The sequence below is a fragment of the Ambystoma mexicanum genome, chromosome 6p, assembly GCF_040938575.1.
Source record: "Ambystoma mexicanum isolate Mex_15411 chromosome 6p, UKY_AmexF1_1, whole genome shotgun sequence".
In the NCBI taxonomy this organism is placed as follows: Eukaryota; Metazoa; Chordata; class Amphibia; order Caudata; family Ambystomatidae; genus Ambystoma; species Ambystoma mexicanum.
The window spans coordinates 741,827,853-741,852,755 of record NC_090935.1 but is presented as its reverse complement, the minus strand read 5'-3'; the positions used below and the strand labels follow the sequence as shown (position 1 = coordinate 741,852,755).

General features: G+C 43.7%; 1 protein-coding gene across 2 annotated transcripts in view; it reads right to left on the bottom strand.

Annotated features, from left to right (window-relative positions):
* The window catches only part of ADGRV1 (adhesion G protein-coupled receptor V1), a 2,479,945-nt gene that overhangs the window by 1,690,651 nt on the left and 764,391 nt on the right, over nt 1-24,903 (bottom strand). For both annotated transcript variants that reach the window (XM_069627623.1, XM_069627624.1), the window contains exons 27-30: nt 19,238-19,377; nt 17,542-18,151; nt 13,301-13,516; nt 6,418-6,633 (exon numbers count right to left, since the gene is read on the bottom strand). In XM_069627623.1, coding sequence (XP_069483724.1) covers nt 6,418-6,633; nt 13,301-13,516; nt 17,542-18,151; nt 19,238-19,377 — 1,182 coding nt within the window. The remainder of the gene's footprint in view (nt 1-6,417; nt 6,634-13,300; nt 13,517-17,541; nt 18,152-19,237; nt 19,378-24,903) is intronic.

The window sequence follows — 24,903 nt, the reverse complement described above, 5'->3', positions numbered from 1 at the left end:
TGTCCCGGTGAAGACCTGTTGGACTTGTGGGATGTTTTTACTCATGCATCCAAGCCCTACAATAAAACTGTGCAGTACTGGCATGGAAAACATCATGATGGCCAGAACTCCCCAGAGAGTGCACAGGGAAAACATGAAGAATAGGCTGCCACCCATTTTTGCCTATGTTGTGAGCACAGGAGGGCACTGCCTAACCACCATTGGGTTACACACACAGTAGCCTGAAACCATTGGGAATGGCAATGCTGATTGCCAAAAGCAACCCAGAACTGTGGGGAATTCATTTTCTTAATCCCAAAAATGGTTGCATTATCAGTACTCACCACTATCAGAAAGCCGGCGTTTTAAAACCACCAGACTTTTGTGTAAAACTGAACAAATGAAACAAAACCAGGCCAAGGAAAGACTTGCTAAGAGGTGGATACAATGTAAAACTATATTCTGAAATGACTTGAAGGAAGTAATTATTTAATGTATATGTAAAAATTGTCAGTTTGATTTGAAAGTAGAAAACTGGGAACAAAAAGTGACATTTAGCTGAAACCTGGCTTAATGAAACTGAATTCTGCCTGACAACTACCCCCGACAGGAGTTGAAACTGGATCAACAGCTGTGTTCCCAGGCCTGGCTGCCAGGCCTGGCTGCATCCTGAGGTCACATGGCCCTGTTGATTGAAAGGGGAGTGGCAGCTGGGGACTACAGGGTGTTGAACAAAGGCCTGTCCTGGACTCAGGCAAATGTTATATTGGGGGCGTCGTAAAATAGCTTCCTCCTGGGAGAAACTGGGGGGCAGCTGTGCCTCTGTGAACAAGCTGGCTTGGGGGAAGTGGATAAACCAGTTATTCCACCCTGTGATGTGGGAAGCCACACCCCTTTTTGACCAGAGCATAATTTTAAAAAGATAGATTAACTCATAGTGCGGACTTGTCAGAATTATATAAGTAATATCATTATTTTTGTGATTTTTCTGTGAACATTTTAAGAGGCGTTAGGACCCTGTGGTGTATTCTGGGGGGTTGCTAGCGGAAAATAGGGTCTCACTCCAAATGTATGCATGTTAAAAATCTGACACTTTATCATCTCTGGCCCATATCCCTGGTGCACATTTGTGTAAAATCTGGAAAGGTTTAGAGGTCGTTATCTGGATGAAAAGGGGAGAATTCTGTCATCAGTGGAAACAACATCGTACAAAGACAGGGACCGGATGGTTTGGTGCTACAGAAAATCTGTTAACTGGACCTATAATATTAGAAAAATGGTACATAGATAAATATGTATTTGGGTCAGAAATAGATTTGTGTGCAATCTGACAAGGGGAGGTTCCTCTGACCATAAAACCTACAGCATCACTCTGACTCACATTTCCTTCCCCCAATCAAGGGAGAGAGGAGGAACGGGCCAATGACAAGTAGAGAGGGGCAGGTTTAGTTATGACCAACGCACACACCCACTTTTCAAAACACATAAAAAGAGACTGCTGGGACAGGTAGAGACATTCAATTCCATTTGCTGCGGAGCATGCTGACCGACGACTTCACATCCAGAGATCCAGACTTCAAATCCATCAATCTCCAGAACCTGTAGCAGAAATTAACTCCAGAATTTGTAGCAGAGAGGCCTGAATCCACCAGCTGAATCCTCTTCAGCAGGCCTCAAAACTAACCAAACTATTCAACAGCCAGGCGAGCTGTTTGAATTTTACCGAGAATTTTTGCAAGAACCAGTAGCAGTACCCAGAAAGCAGTGTCACATCCAGAATCCAGAGAGGCTAGACCAGCAGAGCAGAGCTGACCCAGATCGCTGTGAGCAGAACCGGTGCCTGATTGACCCGCCGAGCAGACAGAACCGCAGCCGGACGTGTTGACCAGATCCATGACGAGGCCTAGTTCAAATTTATATTGTGAGTACCTAGCAGAACTGTGCAGCACCAATCTCTTAGTTAAAATAATCTAATCCAAACTATTTTAACCTAAGTAGAACAGCCTCCTAGAAATCGTGTCATCTGTCATTTGTAAAGCTGCACAACTGTCACCTGTCAATTGTGAAGCTGCAAGCTGTCACCTGTCATTTTGAGTTTACTTTAAATCCGAAAAACTACCTTTATTTAATCGTCCGTATCACTGGAACCGTTTGGGCTAGGAACGAGATTTAACTTTCCTCTGAAAGCTTAGAATCTAAGCTTTCCAAAGAGCCTAGAACCGACTTCCTACTCCTATACTTTTTCCGCAATCACGATTTACGCACTCGCGAAATTTACCGCGATTTGCGATTTTGGCTCAATTTCTCCACTTGTCAAAATAGCAGCTCCATTCTTTCTTTTGTTAAAATCCGTTGCAACTTAGTAATAACTCATAGAGCATTGCTAAAGTGAGCCTGAACTAATACCAACACGCATCTCCCACTCACCCTGAATCTCTAGAGGGAATTAAAATCAGTTGGCACATTTTCCCATCCATTGCCATCACATTTCAAAGCATTTTGGGCCTGTGTTTCAAACTCCTACCTGTTTCCTCTAAGCTTGCTGGGGGGGAACTGAATTTCGTATTGTATTTGATTGCATTCCTGAGAACTGTGTGCTCCTCTTTCCATCTCCTTCCAATTCTTACATTGCATAGGGGAGGGGGGTGAATTGCCAGAGAAAAAGTGATTATCTTATCTTTTGCTAAAATCATATCAAGTATTTCTGTACTGCATTTTATTCCTCATTGCTTTTCCCTTGAAATCATAAAAGTATTTTTGCTACTTTATCCATCCTATACTAACTCCTCATTGATTGTAAAGAAGTGTGCTAGTGATTACCCATCGTTGATCAACATCATATGTCTAAGTGTACTATCAGATATTAATTTATTATAAGGTATGATATATATATATTGTTTAAATTTTCAAATAAACCTTTTAATTTGCAAAACAAACCTACTTCTTGGCTCAGTGGGGTCAGGGGGATTCTAAGAGAGGGGTGTTATACAAGGGTTGTCATCCAAGTACTGAACTGGATATAAAAATACATCAATAAGGGTTTTCCTCAGCATCCCAGACTAGGCATTGACTTGGCTGTAGTGTTGATTGAATATCGCTTACAGATTACCTGATCTGCAATGGCCCTGTGTGGTGCTTGAGGCCATGGACTATTGGGAACAACCAATATCCACGTAGTCTCAAGGATTCAGCCATCTTGAGCCTTCGGAAAAGTGTCTCTGGACCACCCGGTACTGGCCAGCTCTCCAGTGGGCTACCTTACTAGAAGTGTCACCATTCTGTGTTTGCAGCTGGGACTTTGGTGGTCACCAGTTTGTGGTGTAAATTGCCTTTTCAATGACTTTCAGCTAACCTTCGCCCTGTGTCTCTCCTTCCACACTACTCTAAAGTGTTCCAAAGGGTTCTGTTCAACCATTTTATCAATTTCATAGACATCAACAACCTTTGAAACCCCCCACAAGCAGGTTTCCACTCCTGTCCCTACACTGAAACTGCTCTCATGAATGTGTAAAACTTAATCGCCTCTGCTAAGCACTCTAACCTATCCTCTATCCTAATTCTCCTTGCCCTGTCTGCTGCCTTTGACACTTTCAATCACTCTGATGTCCTTAATACTCTATTTCGTCTTGGGATTCGCTATCAAGCCCTTGCCTGGATTGAATCTTACCTTGCACCTCGCTAATTCTCTGTCTACTGGAGCAACAACACCTGACAACTCACTACTCTAACTGTTGGTGTTCCACAAGCAGTGGTCGAAGTGTAAGAAAAGAAGTAGTGAAACTATGTTCCCTGCTGGTCTGCCCTGCTCCCCACAAACCCCATTGCTGTGCCCCTTCCCATACACAATCCAAACCCCCAAACAAACACACCTACTATTTATGGGAATGTGCAGTGCAGTGCACTGAAACGCAAGCTTCAACTTCTTCCTACACTTTTATTTTAAAACTAAACCATTCCAGAATGGTTTATTTTTAAAATAAAAGTATAGGAACGGTGAAACCTAAAAATAAAAAGTATAGGAGAACCGCTCCCGACCGCTCCCGCCCACTTCGACCTCTGTCCACAAGGCTCTTTCTTGGGTATACTCCTCTTTACACTCTACACTTCTGCTCTTGGGGCACATATCTCCTCCTTTGGGTTCTCGTACCAACTCTTTGAGGACGATACCCAAATCTTATTATCTTTTCCTGAACTCTCCTCTGATCTCCCGACCAAAGTTTCCAACTGTTTCTCTGCCATTAAATATTGGATGGCTTTGCACTCCGTGATGTTAAAATCTACCAAAACAGAGGTGCTCTTCTTTCCGGCCAAAAGCTCTCTCTCTCTTTCCCTCTGCCTATCCAGTTCCCACCTGACATTCTCCCCTACTCTCCTTCAGCTAGAAACCTCATCGTCATCGATGACTCTTCTCACACCTTCTCTACTTTCATGTCCAAAACTACAGCAGCAGCTTGCCTCAATCTCCTAAATATTTGGAAAATCAGGCACCTCCTTCCTTTCAACACCACCAAGCATCTCTTAACAACTCTTGTCTTCTCTAAATTGGACTACTGTGCCAGCATCCTCTTTGGTCCCCCAACTATGCTTTTTGTCCTCTCGACAAGATCATTCACTTCACTACCAGGACTCTCTTTGAATTCTCTCGCTTCACAACTACTTCCTCGTACCGTCACCAGGCTGGATGGCTGATGATGCAAAACAGGGCCAGATTTAAATGTCTTCTCCGGGTTCACAAATCTATCCATGGTAAGGCACCGCTGTATATATCTTCCTCTATCCAACTCTACAAGCCTAATCGTAATCTCCGCTCTGCTTTCTCGACTACCCTTGTGGCGCCATGTCCTCCATGTGCTTCCTCTCAATTCCACTCTTTCTTTCTTCTTGTTCCACTTGCCTGGAATTCTCTTCCCCCAGATATCCAAGAAACAGTGGAGATGGATTTGTTCAAAACCAAACTAAAAGCCTACCTCATTGCCTCAGTGTTACTTCTCACCTGCTTGCTAGCTAACATTTCTCCCTCGCCTCTGACCTGTCTCTGTCCCTCACTTCCTCTGCCTCAACTAAAGCACTTCACCCACCATGATCACATCCCGAGTACAGTTGACCATACCACCTACCTGCACTTAAAAATGTCCAATGTTGGTTGTACTTAATCTATGTAAGCACATTTAGGTATTGTCCCCAATGGCTGTTCCATTTACTCCCCTCCACAACATGGCCAGAATGTCCCTCAAACTCACCCCATTGTAAGAAGCTCACTGCTTCCTATCAAATCTGATTTATCTATTGTACGTTTTTTTTGTGCTCAAAAGAGCATTGTTCATCCTGTATATAAATAAATAAATACATAAAACTAAATAAGGGTTTCATTTGTTGTTTGTGTTTGGTGGCTATCACTGGAACTCACCTTCCCCTGTCCTGTGAAGTGTCCTAAATAGGTATGCATTGGTGCTTTCTGCATTTGTTCATCACCAAGAGTTGCACTTTGCTCCTGGACCCGACCGGAACAATCCTGGCACCCGCAGCTCCTGGGCACCTCACACTGGAACCAATGGTGAGAAGTCCAACCTACAGTGACCCCCAGTCGACCCATCCAGAGGTCAGGGGGGTAAGTAAAGGCAAAGCATTTGTGTCCCTCTGTCCTCCATAGGTTCACATTGAGAACAAGTCTCTTTGCATCCTTACATTCCACTGCTTTTTGGTTGCCGCATCTGAGCAGTAAAACCCAAAGATAAGAACACATGTGTACTTACCAGTAATTTTGTTGCATCTTATTCTCTTGAATAATCACCAACACAAGTGCATTACCTGCATTAGATACATTCTGGGGGGAAACATTGTTACTTTTGGGCACAAGGCCCCCACTCTTCATAGGTATTGGACTTCTGAAGCTAGGGAATATTTCTTGTGGCTTGGCTCCATCTTAATGCATCACTTACCTTCTTTTATTGATTTAAGTCGTTGAATAGATTTTAAGAACCTATGGAGACTGTATACATGTTTATTATTGAGAGTTGTGCAATATTATCACCTGCTTGTTTCATTTATTTGTAGTTGTGTTTAGGCCTAGAACAAATGTAGTGTGTGTGTACATTCCTGTCTATAATTGAATTTCTGTGTGTTTCACTGTGGGGACTCGTTGTGGACCCCTGACCCCACTCACACTCTCCTGAGAATAGCCTTAACTGCTCACCATTGCTACCTTGATTGGGTGTTGGCTAACCTCTCAAAGTTCTCCTGTTCACTATAGCTAGGGTGGCCTCCTAAAATCTGTCTACCAGGCCAGATTCTAGAAATCCATTTTAACACATATTGCCCATGAATACCTGGTTGCACATCCAAGGTTATTAGGGCCCATTTGAACCTGGGAAACCGCAGGTAAAAACGTTGTGGATTCATTATAGACAGTTTTACCAGGGAGAGAATTTATAATCCTACCAAAAGATCCATATGGGTCATCTGAGGCCTCGATGATAATCACTGCGACTGTCAAATTTCCCAGCAAGGCTCCTCCTGTTGTCTGATTCAGCAACTCTACACGGAAGGACTCTTCGACTTCTGGGTTGATGTCATTAATGATATAGATTGGCACAGCTTTGCTAGTTTCACCATCGAGGAGCACAACATCTGAAGAGGATACACTATAATCCTCACCTATAAAAATTAAAAAATAAATCAATATCATGTACACATTGAATAACACATTTGCTAGGTACAAGAGCAATTTCATTAAAAGTCAATCTTTTTTTAAAATTCCACATCATTTTATTATTTTTAGTTTTCTTATTGTATATTTGATCAACCTGATATTGTGCAACACAGATTATACAGAAGCACTAGTATGTAAAAATAAAATAAAAGTAGTAATAAGATACAATCTATTGCACGTTAGATGGGTGATACCTCCTCCAGTCTCTATAATCAATAAGTAATTTCATATACTAGGGACACATATGTAATCCTCACCTATATAAACAATGAATCAGCAACAAGGTTTTCACATTGAATAAAGCATTTCCCAGGCACATGAACAAATTCATTACAAGTAAATCATTTAAAAAAACCTTTTCCACATAATTGTATTATTTGAAATCATATCATGGGCAGTCTCTGCTGCATGGTGGTAGGTAGGGCTACTGTCAGGCATTACAATCACATGTTGGCCAAGCAGTAGCAGGCAGGCTCTCAGTACGCAGAACTGTGAAAAATCTCATGATGCTGTCCCTGCTCCCCGAGGGGGAGTCCCTTTCCATGAGGTCAGGGAGGTGAGGCCACTACCCAAAAGTCCCCTTGGGGGTGGTACACAGCGGGTGGTGAATCTCAATTTATTTATTTATTTATTACATTTATAAAGCTCACTCAACCCAAGGGCATCTAGGCGATGGTTACAATGATACATCATGGGGAGGGATTCCCCCTGTGGTATACAGGGAGGACATCAGGAGCCAACTTGGTACAACAGACCTTCACCCACCCTTCTTTGCTCATCTTCTTTGCCTTCCCCGGAGTCTATAGGTCCCTCTATGTATTTCTGTTATTGCAGTGGTATACTACTGGGATAAGGAAGGTTAGAGCTGACTGCACAGAGCTGTCTCCTGTAAGTACTGATACGAGGAGGATCAGGACCAACTCCACTGAAGCACCCACTCCAAGTACTAAATGAGGAAGATGAGGAAGATCAAGACCAACTCCACTGAGCCATCCTCTGAAAGTACTGTGGCAAAGAAGATGCCCAAAGCCCTATCGAACCTCACAGAAAACCAGAGTGAAGGGTCTAGTTATCCAGTAACAAGTAGCTTAAAGATAGAAGATGGACTAACACTGTTGTCAGTCCCTCCTTGGAGGCACTGCAAGCAAAGGTCCTTACCCGCATCAGAAAGATTTGGAGTCCATACCTGCTTTACCGAAGAGCGACATGCCAAGAACGCGAAAGACAGACGACCCAGGTGCAGGAGAGTGCTGCACGAGGCAGGTGCTCTGTAAACACCTTACCTCAGCAGCCAAATTCTCTGACAAAGCCAATGCTTGGATCCAGTCCTTCTTGAATAACAGAACCATGAGGGTTTTCTCCCCGACAGCCTCCGCCAACCCAGCCCCAGTCACAAGTGGTGTCCCGCAGGGCTCCTGCGTCTCCCCCACACTATATAATGTATTCACTAAACCCCTCTTCGACATACTGGACCGCTTGGGTGTCATCTACACGAATTACGCAGACGATACACAAATACTTATCCCCCTAACAGGTGACTATGCCATTGACAACACAGCTCTCAACAACATCTACTCCATGATCCAAGAATGGATGGCCAAGCACGGCTTATGCCTCATTGACGACAAGACCGAGCTTCTTCTCCTAGGCACCCAACCAAGACTCAAGAAACTGGACAAACTGTATCAGACATTCTCTATCGATGGGAACATCATCTCTGTATCCAACAATGTCAAAACCCTCGGGATCTACCTCAACTCTTCCCTCACTTTGACAAGACAAATCAACGCCATTTCCCCTGCCACTGCTTACACCTGCAAGCTTATCAATGCCAGTAGACCATATCTCTCACCCTCCAACTGCACCACACTAGCCAGAGCGCTTGTCCTCTCCAAAGTCGACTACTGCAACGCTCTATACCTGGGCACCAGCCAAAAAAACATTAACAAGCTACAAGTTATTCAAAATAACGCCCTACAAGCAGCTCTTAACATTGCCAAACATGAACACATATCGGACACCAAAAGATCTTGCAATTGGCGATCCATATCACAGAGAATTGAATACAAAACACTCTCGCTTACGCACAAGTGCATATCTAACCAAGCACCCAAATACCTATCTGACAACTTCACATTTCACATCCCACCTCGCCCAACCAGGTCGGCGCTAACACACTATCTAACCACCCCCAAATACAAACTCAAAAAAGCAGGCGGCGTAAGCTTTCCCGTGCTGGCCTCCAAACTTTGGAACTCACTGCCCCTGCATCTCAGATCAGAACCCTCTTTCCACAAATTCAGACAAAGTGTAAAATCATGGTTACTAACCAAAGAAACTTGTTAAACCAAGTTCTTTGACATGACCTATGTTTGCTATACTCTGCATTTATCTGTACTTACCTGCTGAATGTATCAAATCTGTAATGTATTGTACTACTCTGTAATGTTGGTTTTCAATCACAGCGCCTGGTTGCCCCAGGGCCAAATAATAAACTAAACTAAACTAAACTGAGGTGTACAGGTGCACGCTGCACAACTCCATAAGAGAGTGGCAGAGCCACGGAAACCAGCACAAGAACAGGAAACATCTGAGAAGAGCTGCAGGAAGACAAACAGCGACCCGAGAAGGAGGCAATGGACCTGGAGCCCTGAGAGAAGGTACAGGGGCTGCCTGGGGACCTATGGGACACATGAGAGACCATTGTAAAGGAATCTGGGACCCACACTTGAGAAACCAATGCAAAGGGGTCTGGGATCCACAGCTAAGAAACCTGTACGAAGGGGTCTGGGACCGACAGTTAAGAAACCTGTATGAAGGGCTCTGGGACCCCCATTTAAGAAACCAATATGAAGGGGTCTGGGACCCACACTTGAGAAGCATATACAGAGGGGTTTGGGGCCCTCAGTTAAGAAACCTGTACAGAGGGGTCTGGGACCGGCATTTAAGAAACCAATACGAAGGGGCCTGAGACCCACACTTGAGAAGCCAATACGAAGGGGCCTGGGGCACGCATTTAAGAAACCAATATGAAGGGGTCTGGGACCCACTGTTAGGAAACCTGTATGAAGGGGTCTGGGACCCACTGTTAGGAAACCTGTATGAAGGGGTCTGGGACCCACTGTTAGGAAACCTGTATGAAGGGGTCTGGGACCCACAGTTAATAAACCTGTATGAAGGGGTCTGGGACCCCCATTTAAGAAACCAATATGAAGGGGTCTGGGCCCCACAATTGAGAATCATATACAAAGGGGAATGTGTTTCAGGGTAACTAGGTTGAGAGTGCACGCACAGAATTGGAATGGAAATAAACAGCAGGTTCATTTCGTGCCAAACGGGCTGGATACTTTATGTTAGATAGAGCATAAAAGTGCCTTCAGTATAATAATCTCTGGTAAGATTAATTTATTGAGTGGAAATCCAACATGTACTAACTTCCATCATATTTTGAGGATACACTCACATGTGTCTTGGTTATTCTAATCTATTTCTATTTCTTTTTCTTTTTCATTTTATCTTTTTTCACTACAGAAGTCACAGTTATTTTGAGCTGTGGCTAATATTCGGATTTGGTGCAAGCGCCAGTGATATTCCTGCTTCTAGAAACACAGATTTGTCTTCATTTAGTACTGGAATCAGATTATTACCAACTAGCACATAACATTATGGTTGCAATCATTTTAGTGGAATCGTGACTGATTAGGGGTTGAGTAGTGAGGTCCAAACAAGCTATAACTCGCTTTCAGAAAAATTCAAATAGGATGCCCTTTCGGCCTTATTAAATACATTTCATCATCAGTACATGCATGGAGCAGAACACAATTTGAATACTATTGGATACGTTGCCAGGTAGGGGCAATTAAGACGCATGCCTTGGATATTTATGGGGTTTATGCGATGTTGGGTTCCTCCCAAGAAGGCAAATTCCAGTTATAGTTAGATTTTGTAAATGGAAAGTAAGAATATCAGCTAATATGCAGTTTTGACCTGTTAAACATTGCTTGATTAAGCAGTTTGGATTCATTGAACTAATGATGTAATGAGGACTTTCAGAAGTTTGTGGCCGAATATGTAATTTGATGATTTAGATTTGTTAAATGGATCGTGAATTTCAAGTGGCAAATTATACTTATTATTGTTTATTATTGTCTCCCCCTCCTTTTTTGTCTCCTATTTCCTCCTACCTCTTTTCATGGTTATGGTTCAGAGTTATAAATGTCAAATCTGATTCTTTGTGTTATGCAATTTAATTGAGAAATGTTGCCCTGAGGATGACCTTGGCAGGTCAAAACACTGTTGGCATTTTCTGGCATTTGCTCATCCTCAAATGTTTTACTTTACATTGCTACTAATAAATGGCACGTATTAATTGTGCTCTGCATTGATGACTTTAACTGTTTCATTTACTATATGTAGTGTACAGCGCGTACTTTGTGGAACTGCTCTTGTTCTTTTCATATACAAAGGGGCCTGGGACCCACACTTGAGAAGCCAATAAGAAGGGGCCTGGGGCCCACATTTAAGAAACCAATACGAAGGGGCCTGGGACCCACACTTGAGAAGCCAATAAGAAGGGGCCTGGGGCCCGCATTTAAGAAACCAATATGGAGGGGTCTGGGACCCACTGTTGGGAAACATGTACAAAGGGGTCTGGGACCCACTGTTAGGAAACCTGTACGAAGGGGTCTGAGACCCACAGTTAATAAACCTGTATGAAGGGGGTGTGCATTTAAGTAACAAATATGAAGGGGTCTGGGACAAACACTTAAGAAGCCAATACAAAGGGGTCTGGGACCCGGATTTAATGAACCAATATGGAGGGATCTGGGACCCACATTTAAGAAACCAATATGAAGGGGTCTGGCACCCGCATTTAAGATGCCTGAATAAAGGGGTCTGGCACCAACAGATAAGAAGTCACTACAAGGGAGTCTGGGACACGCATATGAGAGGTCTAAGAAGGGGTCTGGGACCCACATTTGAGAAAGGCAGAGCCTGGCAGGAGAGTACACCAGGTCTGTTCAGTGAACTGCCAAGAGAACCCGAAGAAAGACCTGGGGAAGAGAGGCATCCCCCCCTAACACAGTGAACTATCAAGGGAAGCATGAGAAAGGCCTGGGGATGGGAGACATTGCCCCAACCATAGTGAATCACCAAGAGGAGGATTAGAAAGGCCTGAAGAAGAGAGAGAATCCCCCTATTTTGCAAAATATACCGTTCAGAAGAAGGGAGTCATTCTTCCGGACCCTGAAGAGACAAATCTATTTTAGTTTTGTTATAAGTGTGAAAGTTAGAAGTTGGATTTTGACACAGGACTGTGGACTTTTTAGCTACAGACATTCTGACATTTCCTTAGTTTTATTTGAGGCAGGGAAACTCCACTTAGAGTCGGGATTAAATAGGTTTCTTTCTTTCTTTTGGTACAAAATAAAAGTCTTTGCACAAAAGCATGCCTCTTGTGGGTCAGTCTTCTCCTTCCACACCCTCACAGTTCCCACTGGTGGGAGTTTCTATCCTGTCAACAAAATCACCTTTCAGAAGCGAGAGTCTTTATTGGAGTGAGGGCATGAATGTTACTGAGTCAGTAGTGAGAAAAGAAAATTGCCTAGAACCAGTCCCGCCCTTTCTTAATTGTGGTCTGTATTGCAGGGAGGCATGTTCGAATTTCCCTCAGACCCACAGAATGTATGGTGGTGGCAGGGAACGCTTTTCTTCTACTGAACCCACCTCCCGCTTTAAAGACGCATCAAAACTCCCTTTAGACAAATAGATACATTTCTGCATGACTGTCCACTGAACAAGTGGACAAATGCCCGAATTGGTGGAAAATGGGCTGGGTAGAGTGGGTTTACGTTCTGTTTTGCCACGCCACTCAGGTATGAATGTTAATGGTAGTGAATATTCTGTAATGAGTGTAAATACAGGACCCTTCTCGTAAACACAATAACATCTGTCCTGCAATGTCTTGTGACATGGTGGGCACCTCAAGGCCTTTAAGGGCACCATGAAAATGTTGTTATTCATGTACTCATGCTACATTTGATACTATATTAGCATATTTGCACTAAAACATGTGCCTGGGTTGCATCAAATGTTCCAGGAATGATGTCCCATTAGACGGTGTGCCCTAAGGAAATCTATTCTGCAGCATGCCTATGCCTACCATCGCTCCATTAAAATGTTCTGCATCACAAAAGACCTCTGCATCCTCAAAATATAAGGTGACACGCAGAACCGGCTGATTGTATGTGTTAAAGGCAGGCAGCAATTACTTCTATGCTCATTTCCACAAATTAATCTTAGAGTGCCTAGACAAAAAAAAGCTGCGACTTTGGGTCCTGGCACTGCCGTCATATGGGTTCACTTGTGGAAAAATAAGAACACTTTTAGGGGATAATATATATGTTCTATGAGCACTCGAAGGATTCATTTCCTGCTTCAAATACACAACGGAGGTAAAAACCAGCCTTCCATAGGAGCATAAATACATTTGACGTATGAGCAATTGAGACTTTTCTCTCAGTGGAGTGTAGCAAATATCTGACCGACAAACTATATCAAATATATCAGAATAGATCAGTGGCCATCAGTGAACACAGAAACAGTTCTTACCCGCGACCGCAGTTATTGGCACAGCTATGAATTTCACAGAAACATCGCCAAACATTCCTCCAATTCTGCTGACGTTGATGATTGGGCCAATGTAGTTTTCAGCCACTCGCACAACTGTGGCGGAGAGCTGGAGTACACCAAAAGCGTCATCGTTGGCATTGATAATTATTTGAGCCATTGTTTCCCCGCTCGTTCCAAGTCGAGGAGAATCCAAAACTGAAAGACAAAAAGCAAGTTATGAACATATACAGAAGAAAAAATAATGAGGGTCAAATAGTCATCCTCATCCTCGGGGTATTATATTTTAAAACAGCCTTTCTAAATCATCAAAATACCTTACATCTGAGAATATGATCTAATATCCGAAGACCAGAACATGTGTCTTGCTGAGTGTCATTGCATCTACAAGACTACTGCTTTTCATTAACGTTTTCAACACTAGTACTAATTCCATATCTCACATCGGAACCCAATCTGACAGTGGCGCTTCTGAAAACACCTTTCTGAAGCTTAGAATCAGCATTAACTTTGCAACTCCTAAATTCTCATATAAGCTGAGCCATATTGAGTCACCACTGGGATGATGTGGATCTGTCTAAACTCAATAGCTATTGTTTGTAACGTGAGTGTCAACTTCCATTATTCCCAGTGAGGTAGAAGTGCCACATTTTATTAAGCTCATTTGGGACAAGTGTGTCAAGATGCATTATTTAGCAATATAACCCAAGAAGGGGGGCATTACCCTACTGGCAATGCCCCCCTCTGAGGGTTATATTGCCATTAGTACCCCTGCATGTCATACCAGGGTACTAAGAGCACTTTCGTTCGAGTTGAGAAACAGCGCTGTGACCGTTTCTTGACTTGAGAAAAAAAGGCACAAAGAAATTGGCCGACAGGGATCGGAAAGAAGGGACTAAAAGTAGTCCCTTCTCCCCTTCCATGGCAGCCATTAAAATGAATGGAAAAAAGAATGGCTGCCATGGAAGCGGCGAAGGGTCTACACGTAGTCCCTTCTTCCGTTCCATCGTGGCGCCTCACGGGAAAGAACTCTGGGATGCCGCAGCTTCAGAGACTTGTCGGGCAGGTAAGTGCTGGGCGAGGGTGAATGAGCTTGCTTTTAACAAGCTCATTGACTCTCATGGGTACTAATACCAGTTAGCACAGCAATGACAGGTACTGGTATGGCCAACAAGCACCGCAGTTTATATTCTACTAACAGAAGTACCTGTTCTCTGAACGGGTTCTGTAGTCAAACATGATAACATTGATCATGTAGGTCGCTGTTCTGATTCACTTATTGCTTGATGTGCTTTGCACCCTGATGTAAACTGCACTGAGAATGAGGGTGTGTGGCTGGAGGACATATCCTGGAGCAGATGTTGGGGGAGGTGAGAGTTGGAGGGTTTGTCTGTTTTATATTCGGTGTCGGGAACAGACTCCAGCATCTGTTTTGGAGGCCTTTCAGGTGGCGAATGTGATCATGATGGCCCAGTGGACGGGCATTTTTCAGACCTTCCCTTTGACACCACGTGTGGCTTATCAGTCGACGAAGCGGTCCACTGTCGACCATGTGGGGTGTGCTTCGTGTGGAGTGCAGTGTGGGTGCTTGAGCCACCAGGAGTCATCTCTGTGGCAGAACCGCTGGCCTGCCTGATGGAGTCGGGGGCTCACACGTGGGAAACCATCGGTCCCAATCTCCCTCGGCATCACTTAGGACACTAACTTTGCTGGAGGCTCCCTCCACGTCCATAGCGGACTCGGCCTGCATGGCGTGATGAGCCCAGTGCTTAGTCTTACAGTCCTTTCGTGTCTTGGGCCGAAAAAGTTTGCAGAATTTGCAATGCTTTTCGGGGTGGTCCCTGGGGAGGCAGAGGTTACACACCCTGTGTGGGTCCTTGCAGGGAAACTTCCTGTTACAGGAATGGCAACATTTAAATGGTGTGTTATCCATAGTATGGAAAGACGGCAGCCCAGCGATGGAAAAGGAACAATAGGGAAATTGGCATTCTTTAAAGGAAAGAAGTTATGAGCTCCCCCCTACTCTTCCTACTGTGAAGGTCCGAGGCCAGTTGAGGCCTAAGTAGGTCGCCGTCAAAGTTCATCGAGAAGGTCTAAGTAGTCGTTGTTGACAAAGAATCTGTCCTTGCAAGCCGTTGCCAAAAATCTTACAGTGGCACGGCCGTCGAAAAGATAGCAAGAAATCTAACTTTTAAAACTTGTATAATCAATAGCGGTAGCCAGAAAGAAGGAAATCTGCAAATTGCATCGACTATGATGGTGGGAAAAAACAATCTGAGGTACCTCGACGAGTGAAGGACCATGGGTAGAGTGGATGTCACACTAGGGATAGTATTACTGACGCGCCATGGGTATATGTGTGTGAGGAGTTTTAGGGGAGTAGAGCGGAGGGGATGCGGAGGGGGGGAGAATGTAGGTATGGAAGGGGTTTATGGGGGGAGGCACAATAACAGGAAAACAACGTTTGATAATAGGTGGATCAAAGTAACACGACCAAACTAATGACTTTTAAAAAGGAGTCTTTGTAATCATGTAGATCCCTGTCTAATAAATGGTAGCATGTGTAGGCTTTCCCACATAGGCTGTGAGGGTGCCTACTTCGAGATTTGCCATTGGCGAATTCATCTAAAAATCAAGTCCCGTCTATGGTATGTCATTCTGATTGTATTTCTGTGCCCACTTTTTCTTTTCGGAAAGTCACACACAGCATTCTATTAATTATCATTGCTATTATTTTACTTGTATTGTTAGATTTAATCTTAACTTCATAAAGTGCCTCTCTACACCTTGGAGTTAGCTGTTGTGTTAAATACAAACAAAGCATTTGCATAGCATCCTGAGATTTAATTCCAAGAATATAAGATCCATGCATTGTTCATGAGATCCAGTACTAGCTTTGTTGGGCAAAAATGACATTTGGGAAATATTGACTTCTATTTTGACAATTGCTATTGTGACTTATAGTCTGCATCTTTATCCCTGAAGAAGAACACCTACTGCTGCAACCTCAAAATATATTGTCACTGAGACATCAGGGGGCGGGCGCGGGAGGGGGTGTAGATGTAATCTATGGTGTAGAAAACTGCAGTCAAAATATATACATTGTTACTATTGCTCAATAAAAGGGTATCGGGTCAATATATCTAAAACATTACAGAGTGATACATTTCAGAGTGGACCATAATAACGAAAAACACAGCAAACATTAACTAAATACATAAAGGGTATTAGGGTAAAGGGCTTAAAATGGGTCGGGATGGGATTGGGGTCATATTCTAAGGGTAAAAGAATCATGGGGCTTGTGGGGAGCCCCCAAATACAAAAAATAAATATTGGTGTTTTTCGTTATTTTGTCCACGATGAAATTTACCACTTCGTAATTGTGTTTGGTAAAATCACATATAACCAATACAAGTATACAAGTGGGTGCTTCTAAGATACTCAAGCAACACAGTGCATTGAAAGTTAATATGTGCAGTGCCTTCCATTGTTCTGTGCTACAATGGAAGCATTGTTTCTATTGTTATGACCTCCTCTGTTTCAGAGATGATGGCATTTTAAACAATAACACATGTCATGACACGTGGCCACGAAGATAATACAGAACAACTGTAAGGATTTCATGAAAAGCAATGTGCTCCAGCTGTGCTGATATTTTAGCAAGATCCAAGTAAAGCCAGACAGAACATTGCTTCCATTGCCAGTGATAAACATTGCTAAAATCATGTTTAAAGAAACGACAGCAGCATGGCTAAAGTGGACCTGGATAGGCATGTAGTGAATGTATGGTTAGGACAGCATCCATCAAAATGGAAGTCTACTGAGGGAGCAAAGAAGAACACAATACTATATCTGGCCCAGTTTTGGTTGGGGGCTAGGTGCTAACGTGTTCGTGCTACCAGATCTGCCATGCTTGGTTTCTTATAGGTACTGCAAAGCTCAACTGGCAACGTTATTAACTTGCAAGTCTATTAACTTCTGATTTACATAAACAGTCACCTAATGTCTATATCAGTTTGTGATCCGTCCAAAGAACCTCAAAACACTCTGGTACATTTGTGCTACTTAATCTTACTGTCCATGTCATAAACCATACACAAAATGGGTGTTCTTTGAAATAGTTATCGTTTGAGTCAGATGTAGGTGACGTCAACAGGTTGCAGAGGTTTAACAGAGATATCACCTTTAGCATCGTAAACGTAAATACATGGCAGTATACTTACTTGTCCGGTTTTGAGCTCCCTTGATCAATGAAACATTTGTCAGTTCAACAAAGACTGATTCGGCCTTCTCAGGCTCAGCATCATCTAATATAGGCACAGCGAAGGTGGCATCACTCATATTGGCTGCAAAGATGATGGATCCTGAAATAGGCACATAGTCTCTTCCTTGTGTCGCTCTCACTACATTTGATGGAATATTAGGAGACCGATCACTGTCACTCACAGTTCTGTATGTGACCATGACGGTACCCATCAGACCATGCAATCGTAAAATGGTTAAGGTGATGTTTTGGGTTGCTTCGTCAACTCTCATGGGACGATTTATCAAAGGGAAGATGAAAAGTCCATAGGGGTCATCATTGGCAAGTACAGTTAATGTAGCAGTGGTACGAACACCCAAACGGCCATTGGAAACATTGGTGATTGAAACAGAAAGGGTTTTATCCAGCTCCGGAACATCATCAGTCGAGACTTGCACAGTTATGTTGGCCTTTCGTTGGCCTATGCCGAAGGTGATATTGCCTCGGCTTGATACCAGGTCACCCGATGGATCAGAGCCTACAGCCCAGTACAAGGTCACAGAAGACAATGCACCTTGGTCACGTAACACCTGCAAGACAAAAAGTCTGTATTATAAAGTAGGGATCTCCATTGTGCTAAACATCCATATAGAATATATAACTGTATCTTCCAATAGAGGCCGCTTAGCGATCGCTCCATTTAGTTCTAAGCTCAAACATCATGTTTGGGGGGTCAGATACACAATGCCAGTCAATGGGGACCCAGTGGTGCTCACTGTTGGAAGTCGTTAGCAAGCAAGCAGGATAACAACAGCTGGGATTTCCCTCAGGCAACACACGCCACGTGTCCTAACCCATCTCACTTAGAATCTTACAACACCCAGAGGATGGCTGCTTTCTTCCTTCACACTTCATGACGTCAGGCCTTGCATACTGCCTCTCTTTTTCTCCATTACTACAACCCTTTCCTCTCTCTTACAACACCAAGAGCCCAAACAAATGGCAAAGATTTCACTATGCAAGACCCACTTACGTTAACACTTAGGGTGGGGGTTGATACAAATTCCATTTCTCACAAGATCGGCAGTATCGCTTCAAGCACTGACCTAACCTTTGGCTGTCCGGGCCCTCCTCTCTCCCTGCGTACCCCTAATGCATCCCCAAAATGAAATAACTGAAAACATTTGCACGTACCTGCCGACTATTCAGTTTCGTTGCCCCTATATACACCTCTAACCCAAAGACTAATATGAACATTCAAAAGGCGCTCTTCCTAGGAATCTCTTTGCTGTTTCCAGGGGGCCATCCGGTTCGTAATTGAGTGTGTGCAGGAAGCTTTACAATCCCCACACAAATACTTTTTTTCAGACAAATAAACAGAACCTTTAGTTACCCAGACGTTTTGCTGAGGTGCTATTGGTGATGAAACCCGTTGAGGTGGGTTGAACAAGTTGGTAATAACCAAGTGACGGAGTTAAATGACCTTGCTTGGGCCTACCAACTCGAGCAGCAGGTCATTGCTGCCCAGTACAGCCCGCCATGCCTGGCATAGTTTCAAAATTACAAGACTTTCCAACTGATTGTGAGGCAACTGTTACCAACTCACAGTCTGAAAGTGTGACTGCTGGGAATTGATGGAAAGTATAGGCACCAAATAATGCTATGAACAGACTTACCTGAAAGGTAACGGTGCCGCCGCCATCTTCAGGTTCCGTTGCATAGACGGAGAGGGATGCATTGCTGAACTCAAACACACCGTGCGCATCATCCGAGGCCTCAATGGTCACAATGATGTGGGATGCGGCTCCCAGGCTGGCTGCATTATTTCCAGGACACACAAGGCAAACATTGGTTAGTTTCTTTCTAAGAGGAGCAATTGCTGGAATTCCGGTTTAGTACATGTGGGGGCTACCGGAAGCCCATTCAATTCAGCATTTTACACTTGCAAGTGCATAGGGAATTGAATCCACTGCTTATTTAGTCAAAGCCCCTTTTTTGGGAATCTTCATAGTTGTCTGGTTTTAAGAGTCAAAGAAAGAGGTACATTGTGAAGTCCCAGGGTCTTGGGGTAATTGTTGGAAGTGCTCAATAACCGATGCTGAGCCTCATTACGAGTTGGGCGCTATTCCGGTGGCAAATCTGCCAGAATAGCGGCCAACTGAATTACTGTTACCTCCACTTGGTCAAGCGAAATTACCGACCGATTACAAGTGGTGGTGGCAGCGTAAATCCCCATTTTTTATGAGCCTGTAGGACTCTATGGGGCTTTTTGGCAGCATTACTGTGGTAGTAATTTCACCGAGTGTTCATCAGAGGGTTAGAGGATTTACCTCCAGCATGATGCTGGAGCTAAATACTCCACTCCAGGACAATACTCGGAGTATGACGCAGCGCAATATTGGCAGTAATTCCGTGACCACCAATTTTTTGGGAATGAGGCCCTAAGTCTTTTCCAAAGAGATTAAAAAATGGTCTGTATGGACGTGATCCCTCCCATTAGAAGGGTTGCATTGGAAGATCAGCATTCAAGTCCATGTGGCATCCTAACACTGACATGATTTCCCTGCTGCCAATTAACCCAAGTCATTGATGCACTAAACTGCAGAGGACATTTAGAATAGGCATTGTGAAGGGCATTGAAAAGTAAAGTAACCAACGGTGTGCCAGCCTTAACTTAATGTTCCATCTAAAATGTGCTTACGTTTGGTCTTTCGACGGGTGCTACACTCGTCAGCCCAACCACGAGTAAAACCTTAAAAGACTGAAAGGATGAGCCAAAAAGAAAACGTTACTCAGCACAAGGATTACTCTACTGCATGATCCCCTTTCTTCTCTAATTATGGAAGACTATCCTATGGGGGGGCACAGTGCTTTTTTGCACATCAAATGTTTGACATTACCTTGGGGACACAAATCACAGCAGTAGTCAAACAAGCTTTTGGAAATGTGAACATGTTAAGAAGTCTTTTCCCTTTTTTGCATTCCCACAGAAATATTCCACCATCACTGCAATCATCATCTCAAGACTGGACTGTAACAGCAGCCACTACCTGGCTTCCCTCCCCTACCTTATAGGCAGATTCCAAAGAGCAGCACCTGTGCTTCTGCACCTAGTACACGGAGAGCACACCTAGTCTCCAGCCCTTCTCCCTCTTCTCCCTCCACTCCCAGGAGGGAGGAGAATCACATTCAAAACCCTTTGGATCACCTTCACAGCGTTGCATGGAACAGGACCAGTCCTTGAGGAAGAAACACACAATCTAATATCCCTCCCGTAATCTCAGGCCATCCTCTCAACTGACATTAACAGTCCCCCTCTTCTGCAAAAAGAAATCAGGAGGATCCTCATTTTCCTACCTTGCTCCCAAACTGTGGAACTCTCTCCAACACAACATCGGAACTATCTCCACTTACTCGGGTATCAAAAAAAGCTAAAAACCTGCCTGTTTCCCTAGAAAACATCCTACAGTGAGCTAATGGACGCCCAAAGACAGCACACACTGCAATTAAGAAATATACGCTGTCTTTCTTCTCAACATCCTTATACAACTCTCGCTTTGTAATGAAATCACAATCATTATTCATTGTATCGCACAGACTGGCATATGCTCTTTTTACAGAATCTCAAGTGTCTTGTTTACAAATATTCTGCCTATGTTCAAATAAACCTCTATATTTTAGCATCATGACTTCGATTTTCTTGCCAAAAGCTCCATTTGCCGTAACAAAACAAGCCTATATATCCATACTTCGTGAAGATCCAACCAATTCATGTAAATGATGGGTATTATGAATATTATACCTCTAACTTGTCTTTCCAGCTGAAATTATATATCCAACCTCCAAACAAGGAAATCGATTGCATCGCAAACATGTTTATTTTCCCACCTTGATTTTCATCTCCGTTGCACTTTCATTCTCACACACTAGCCTTTTGGGACTGGTTACTTATTTCACTCGTCTGCGCAACATCTCCACAAAGAGGATTTTACCATTTTGCAATGAATGGACTAGGGAGGATGCAAAGACACCCAAGAACAATCCCATTCCTTCATTCCTTCACACCATGGTAAAATCAACCCCAGGTGTAGAGAACTAGTATTCAATATATTTCAAGCACATGGATCTCACTGGATCTCAGGCAGGATATCACTGGTAGGGCTTAATCTAGTGGATCCCCAACGTCATTATTTATCCATCTCCCCATTTTCAACGCTTACCCCATGTTTTCCCAAAGCGCATGTCTTGACACGTCCAAATCTTGGCGCTGACATGTCTAGTCAGCTGGCTCTGCAAAATGAGCACTTCCCTGTTTACAGGGGTGGCTTCATATAAGCTACAGGGCAAAAAGCCTCCGTAACACTGGGTCCCGCGTCAGCACAGTCCAAGCCCAGCCTGCAGCTGCACACTACTTATTTCTAGGTCCATGCATTTCGCGGTCTAGATACTCCTGCTAACTTAAAAGCTATGCTTTAAAACAAGGCACATATTTATTGAATTCACTCTCTAACTGTTTTGTAAGCAAGCACAGATTAAAGACACACATCCATACTGTCACAAACAGTCCCACCTATCATCACTCCCACTAAGCTGGTACGCGTCATTTAACTAACCTATCTCTATGTCTAATTCGTTTCTATCTTTATTTCTATTTCTTTCCTATCCTGTCATCTAGTTTTTCTGACCAACAGACTACGTTCTGGATACACCCTGGCAAGGTCACTATAAGCTGCTGACCAGACAAGGAAAGGTGCTGTAAAACGGCTATCGCGGTGAAGGGTGCAGTATAAATATAACTTAAAATAACATAACATTTACATTTAAGCAGTTTGGTTTGGAGTCCATGCGCACACCATCTCCACCTCCCAACATCACGCAAGAGTTCCTTTTCCACCCACACCTGTCGAGCTATAGGACTAACATCTTTTCAGGGGGCTGAACAGGCTTATGGAGGAAGGGATCTACGGACTAGGAGTACAGTCACTTTGGTGAGTAACCTTTTCTTACTCTTCGTCCTGTTCCCTTTCCTTCATACTTGTTGGTGAATACCAAGCATGGTGCCGCACTGGGATAGGCAAAGTTCTCAATCCAAACAGGTCCTGAATGACAATGTGATCCAACCTAGCATCCAATGTGGCACCATTGCCCATCCAGTGTAGCTTGCAGAAAGCTCAGAGAGAAGACCACACAGACGCCTTTTCAATGACTCCCCCAAGGAGCGTGTCTCTTAGAGCCCACAGTCACTGTCTTGGCTGCGACTACATGAGCATTCAAGCATTCAGGAGACAACTTCTTTTGGATCCTGTAGGCTTTAGGGATACAATACACGATCTTGTCTAGCAATGGATGCTTTAGAAGCCTGCTTCTTACCACCAAAAGTAATACAATGTGTGCCATACCTCTAACTGCATTCAATGCAAAACTTTGAAGCCCGAAAAACATCCAGGGTATGGAGAGTTCTCCCACCCCCAATTCAAAAATCTGGAAAGTAGGTGGTGAGAAGAACCTTAGGGTTGCTGTGAAAAGATGACAACACCTTCAGAAGAAAGGAAGAATGGGGTGCAAAGTACCGTATCTGTCTGGATGGCAGTTCATGGTTCAGAAGTGGAAAGCACTTGGTTTTCACTAGCCAAGGTAACTACAACCAAGAAGCCGCTTCCCCATAACCAGTCTAATATCTATGGAGGCCATAGGTTCAAAAGGCTTCTGATACAGAACTGTAAGTACCACATTAAGATCTCAGACAGTGTAGCTTTTAATCGCCAAATGAGAAGTGGAAAATGCCATGCGCTCCGAGTTCCTATGGGCCTCAATGATATGGTGTGGTCGGCATGTGTCATTTTTGATGCCTGAGTATGCTCATGATGACATGAATGACAGAACATGAACTAGGGTGAAAATCAAAGGATTCAAGCCATCTTCGAAACAGAGGCACTTGTTCCTTGGTGAGCTTTTGTTGAATGATGGCCTTATTGTTCTACGAAAGACCAAGATAATCTAGGGTCCATTCCTCATGGGATTATGTTAAAGTATTCAGGGGAGGAGTGTCAGACTCTCCCTTCCTGTTGAGACAGGAGTTGGAGGAACAAGGTTTTTGCAATCTGAGAACCAGAAACTTGCTGTGAAATGAGGGCCCTCCAAGAACCATGCAGGGCTTCTGTGACTGCTTTCAAATGAGGGGAATGGCAGTAAAAGTGATCACATTCTCCCACTAGACGGATATTGTCCCAAGTCCCAGTTGAGATGCAAACCTCCTGTTGGAGTTTGTCTGGAAGACCTGAGAAAGGGCGTAAGGATAATGGTCTAACTCCTGGTTGGCTTTCCTGCAGTGACTTAGCCTGTATGCGTACACATTGCCTAAACCCCAGGATACACCACCTTCAGTAGGATATTTTAAGAAATATATATTATTTATTTTATTTCTAAAGCGCCAAAACAGAATCCATAGGCATCGAAGTGCTAGACAGAGGACAGACACACAAGAAACAAAAAAGGAGTCAGACAGCTGGACCATACATTTAGAACAAGGTCAGGAGGACATCACTTATTCAAGCCTCTGTTTAAAGGTTGCTAAGGAGGGGTACGATCTGAGGTCAGGAGGTCAGGAGGCAGAGCACAAGACTGCCATGAGAAAACACCCATCAGACACAAGAGACAATTTGGTCTTGGGAGTTTGCAGGAGGCATGAGTTATTAGACCTCAATGTTCACCTGATGAGCCAGGAGATCTGGTTAGAATGATAGATGGGACTTTTCCGTAAAGGCAAGCATGAGTAATGCACAAGGTCCATAACGTAATCTGTTTTTCAATTGGTAACCAATGTAGGGATCTCCTTGACACCGAAACATAATCCGTTTTTTGAAGACCCTTGACCACCCGAACAGTGTTATTTTGCACCACCTGTAAACAGGTGATTTTTTTTATCCTCTACCTACGCCCTGCAGCACACTCAAACAATAATTGCGGCAAGCTCCAATGATGGGGCGGGCCAGAGTGGCACAATTAGAAGAGTCAAGGAACGGGCTGATTTGAGCAAGGAGCTTAATATAGTAGGATGTACATGATACAAGGCTACTGAAGTGAGCTGTCATAGTGAGCTCTTGTTCAATGACTACTCCAAGATTTTGGACTTTAGGAAGAGTCACCACAGTACAATCAGAAATTCAGAAAGATCGATAGGCAATATCCAATTTGCGTAATTTGGGTGCCGTGCCCACAATCATAATCTCGGTTTTGGCGTTATTAAGTCCCAACCCATTGTGCAATATCCATATGTGGATGTGGTTTTAGACGGTGTTAATAACCACAGTCTCCAGAGAATGATTGCCAGTGAGAGGTATGA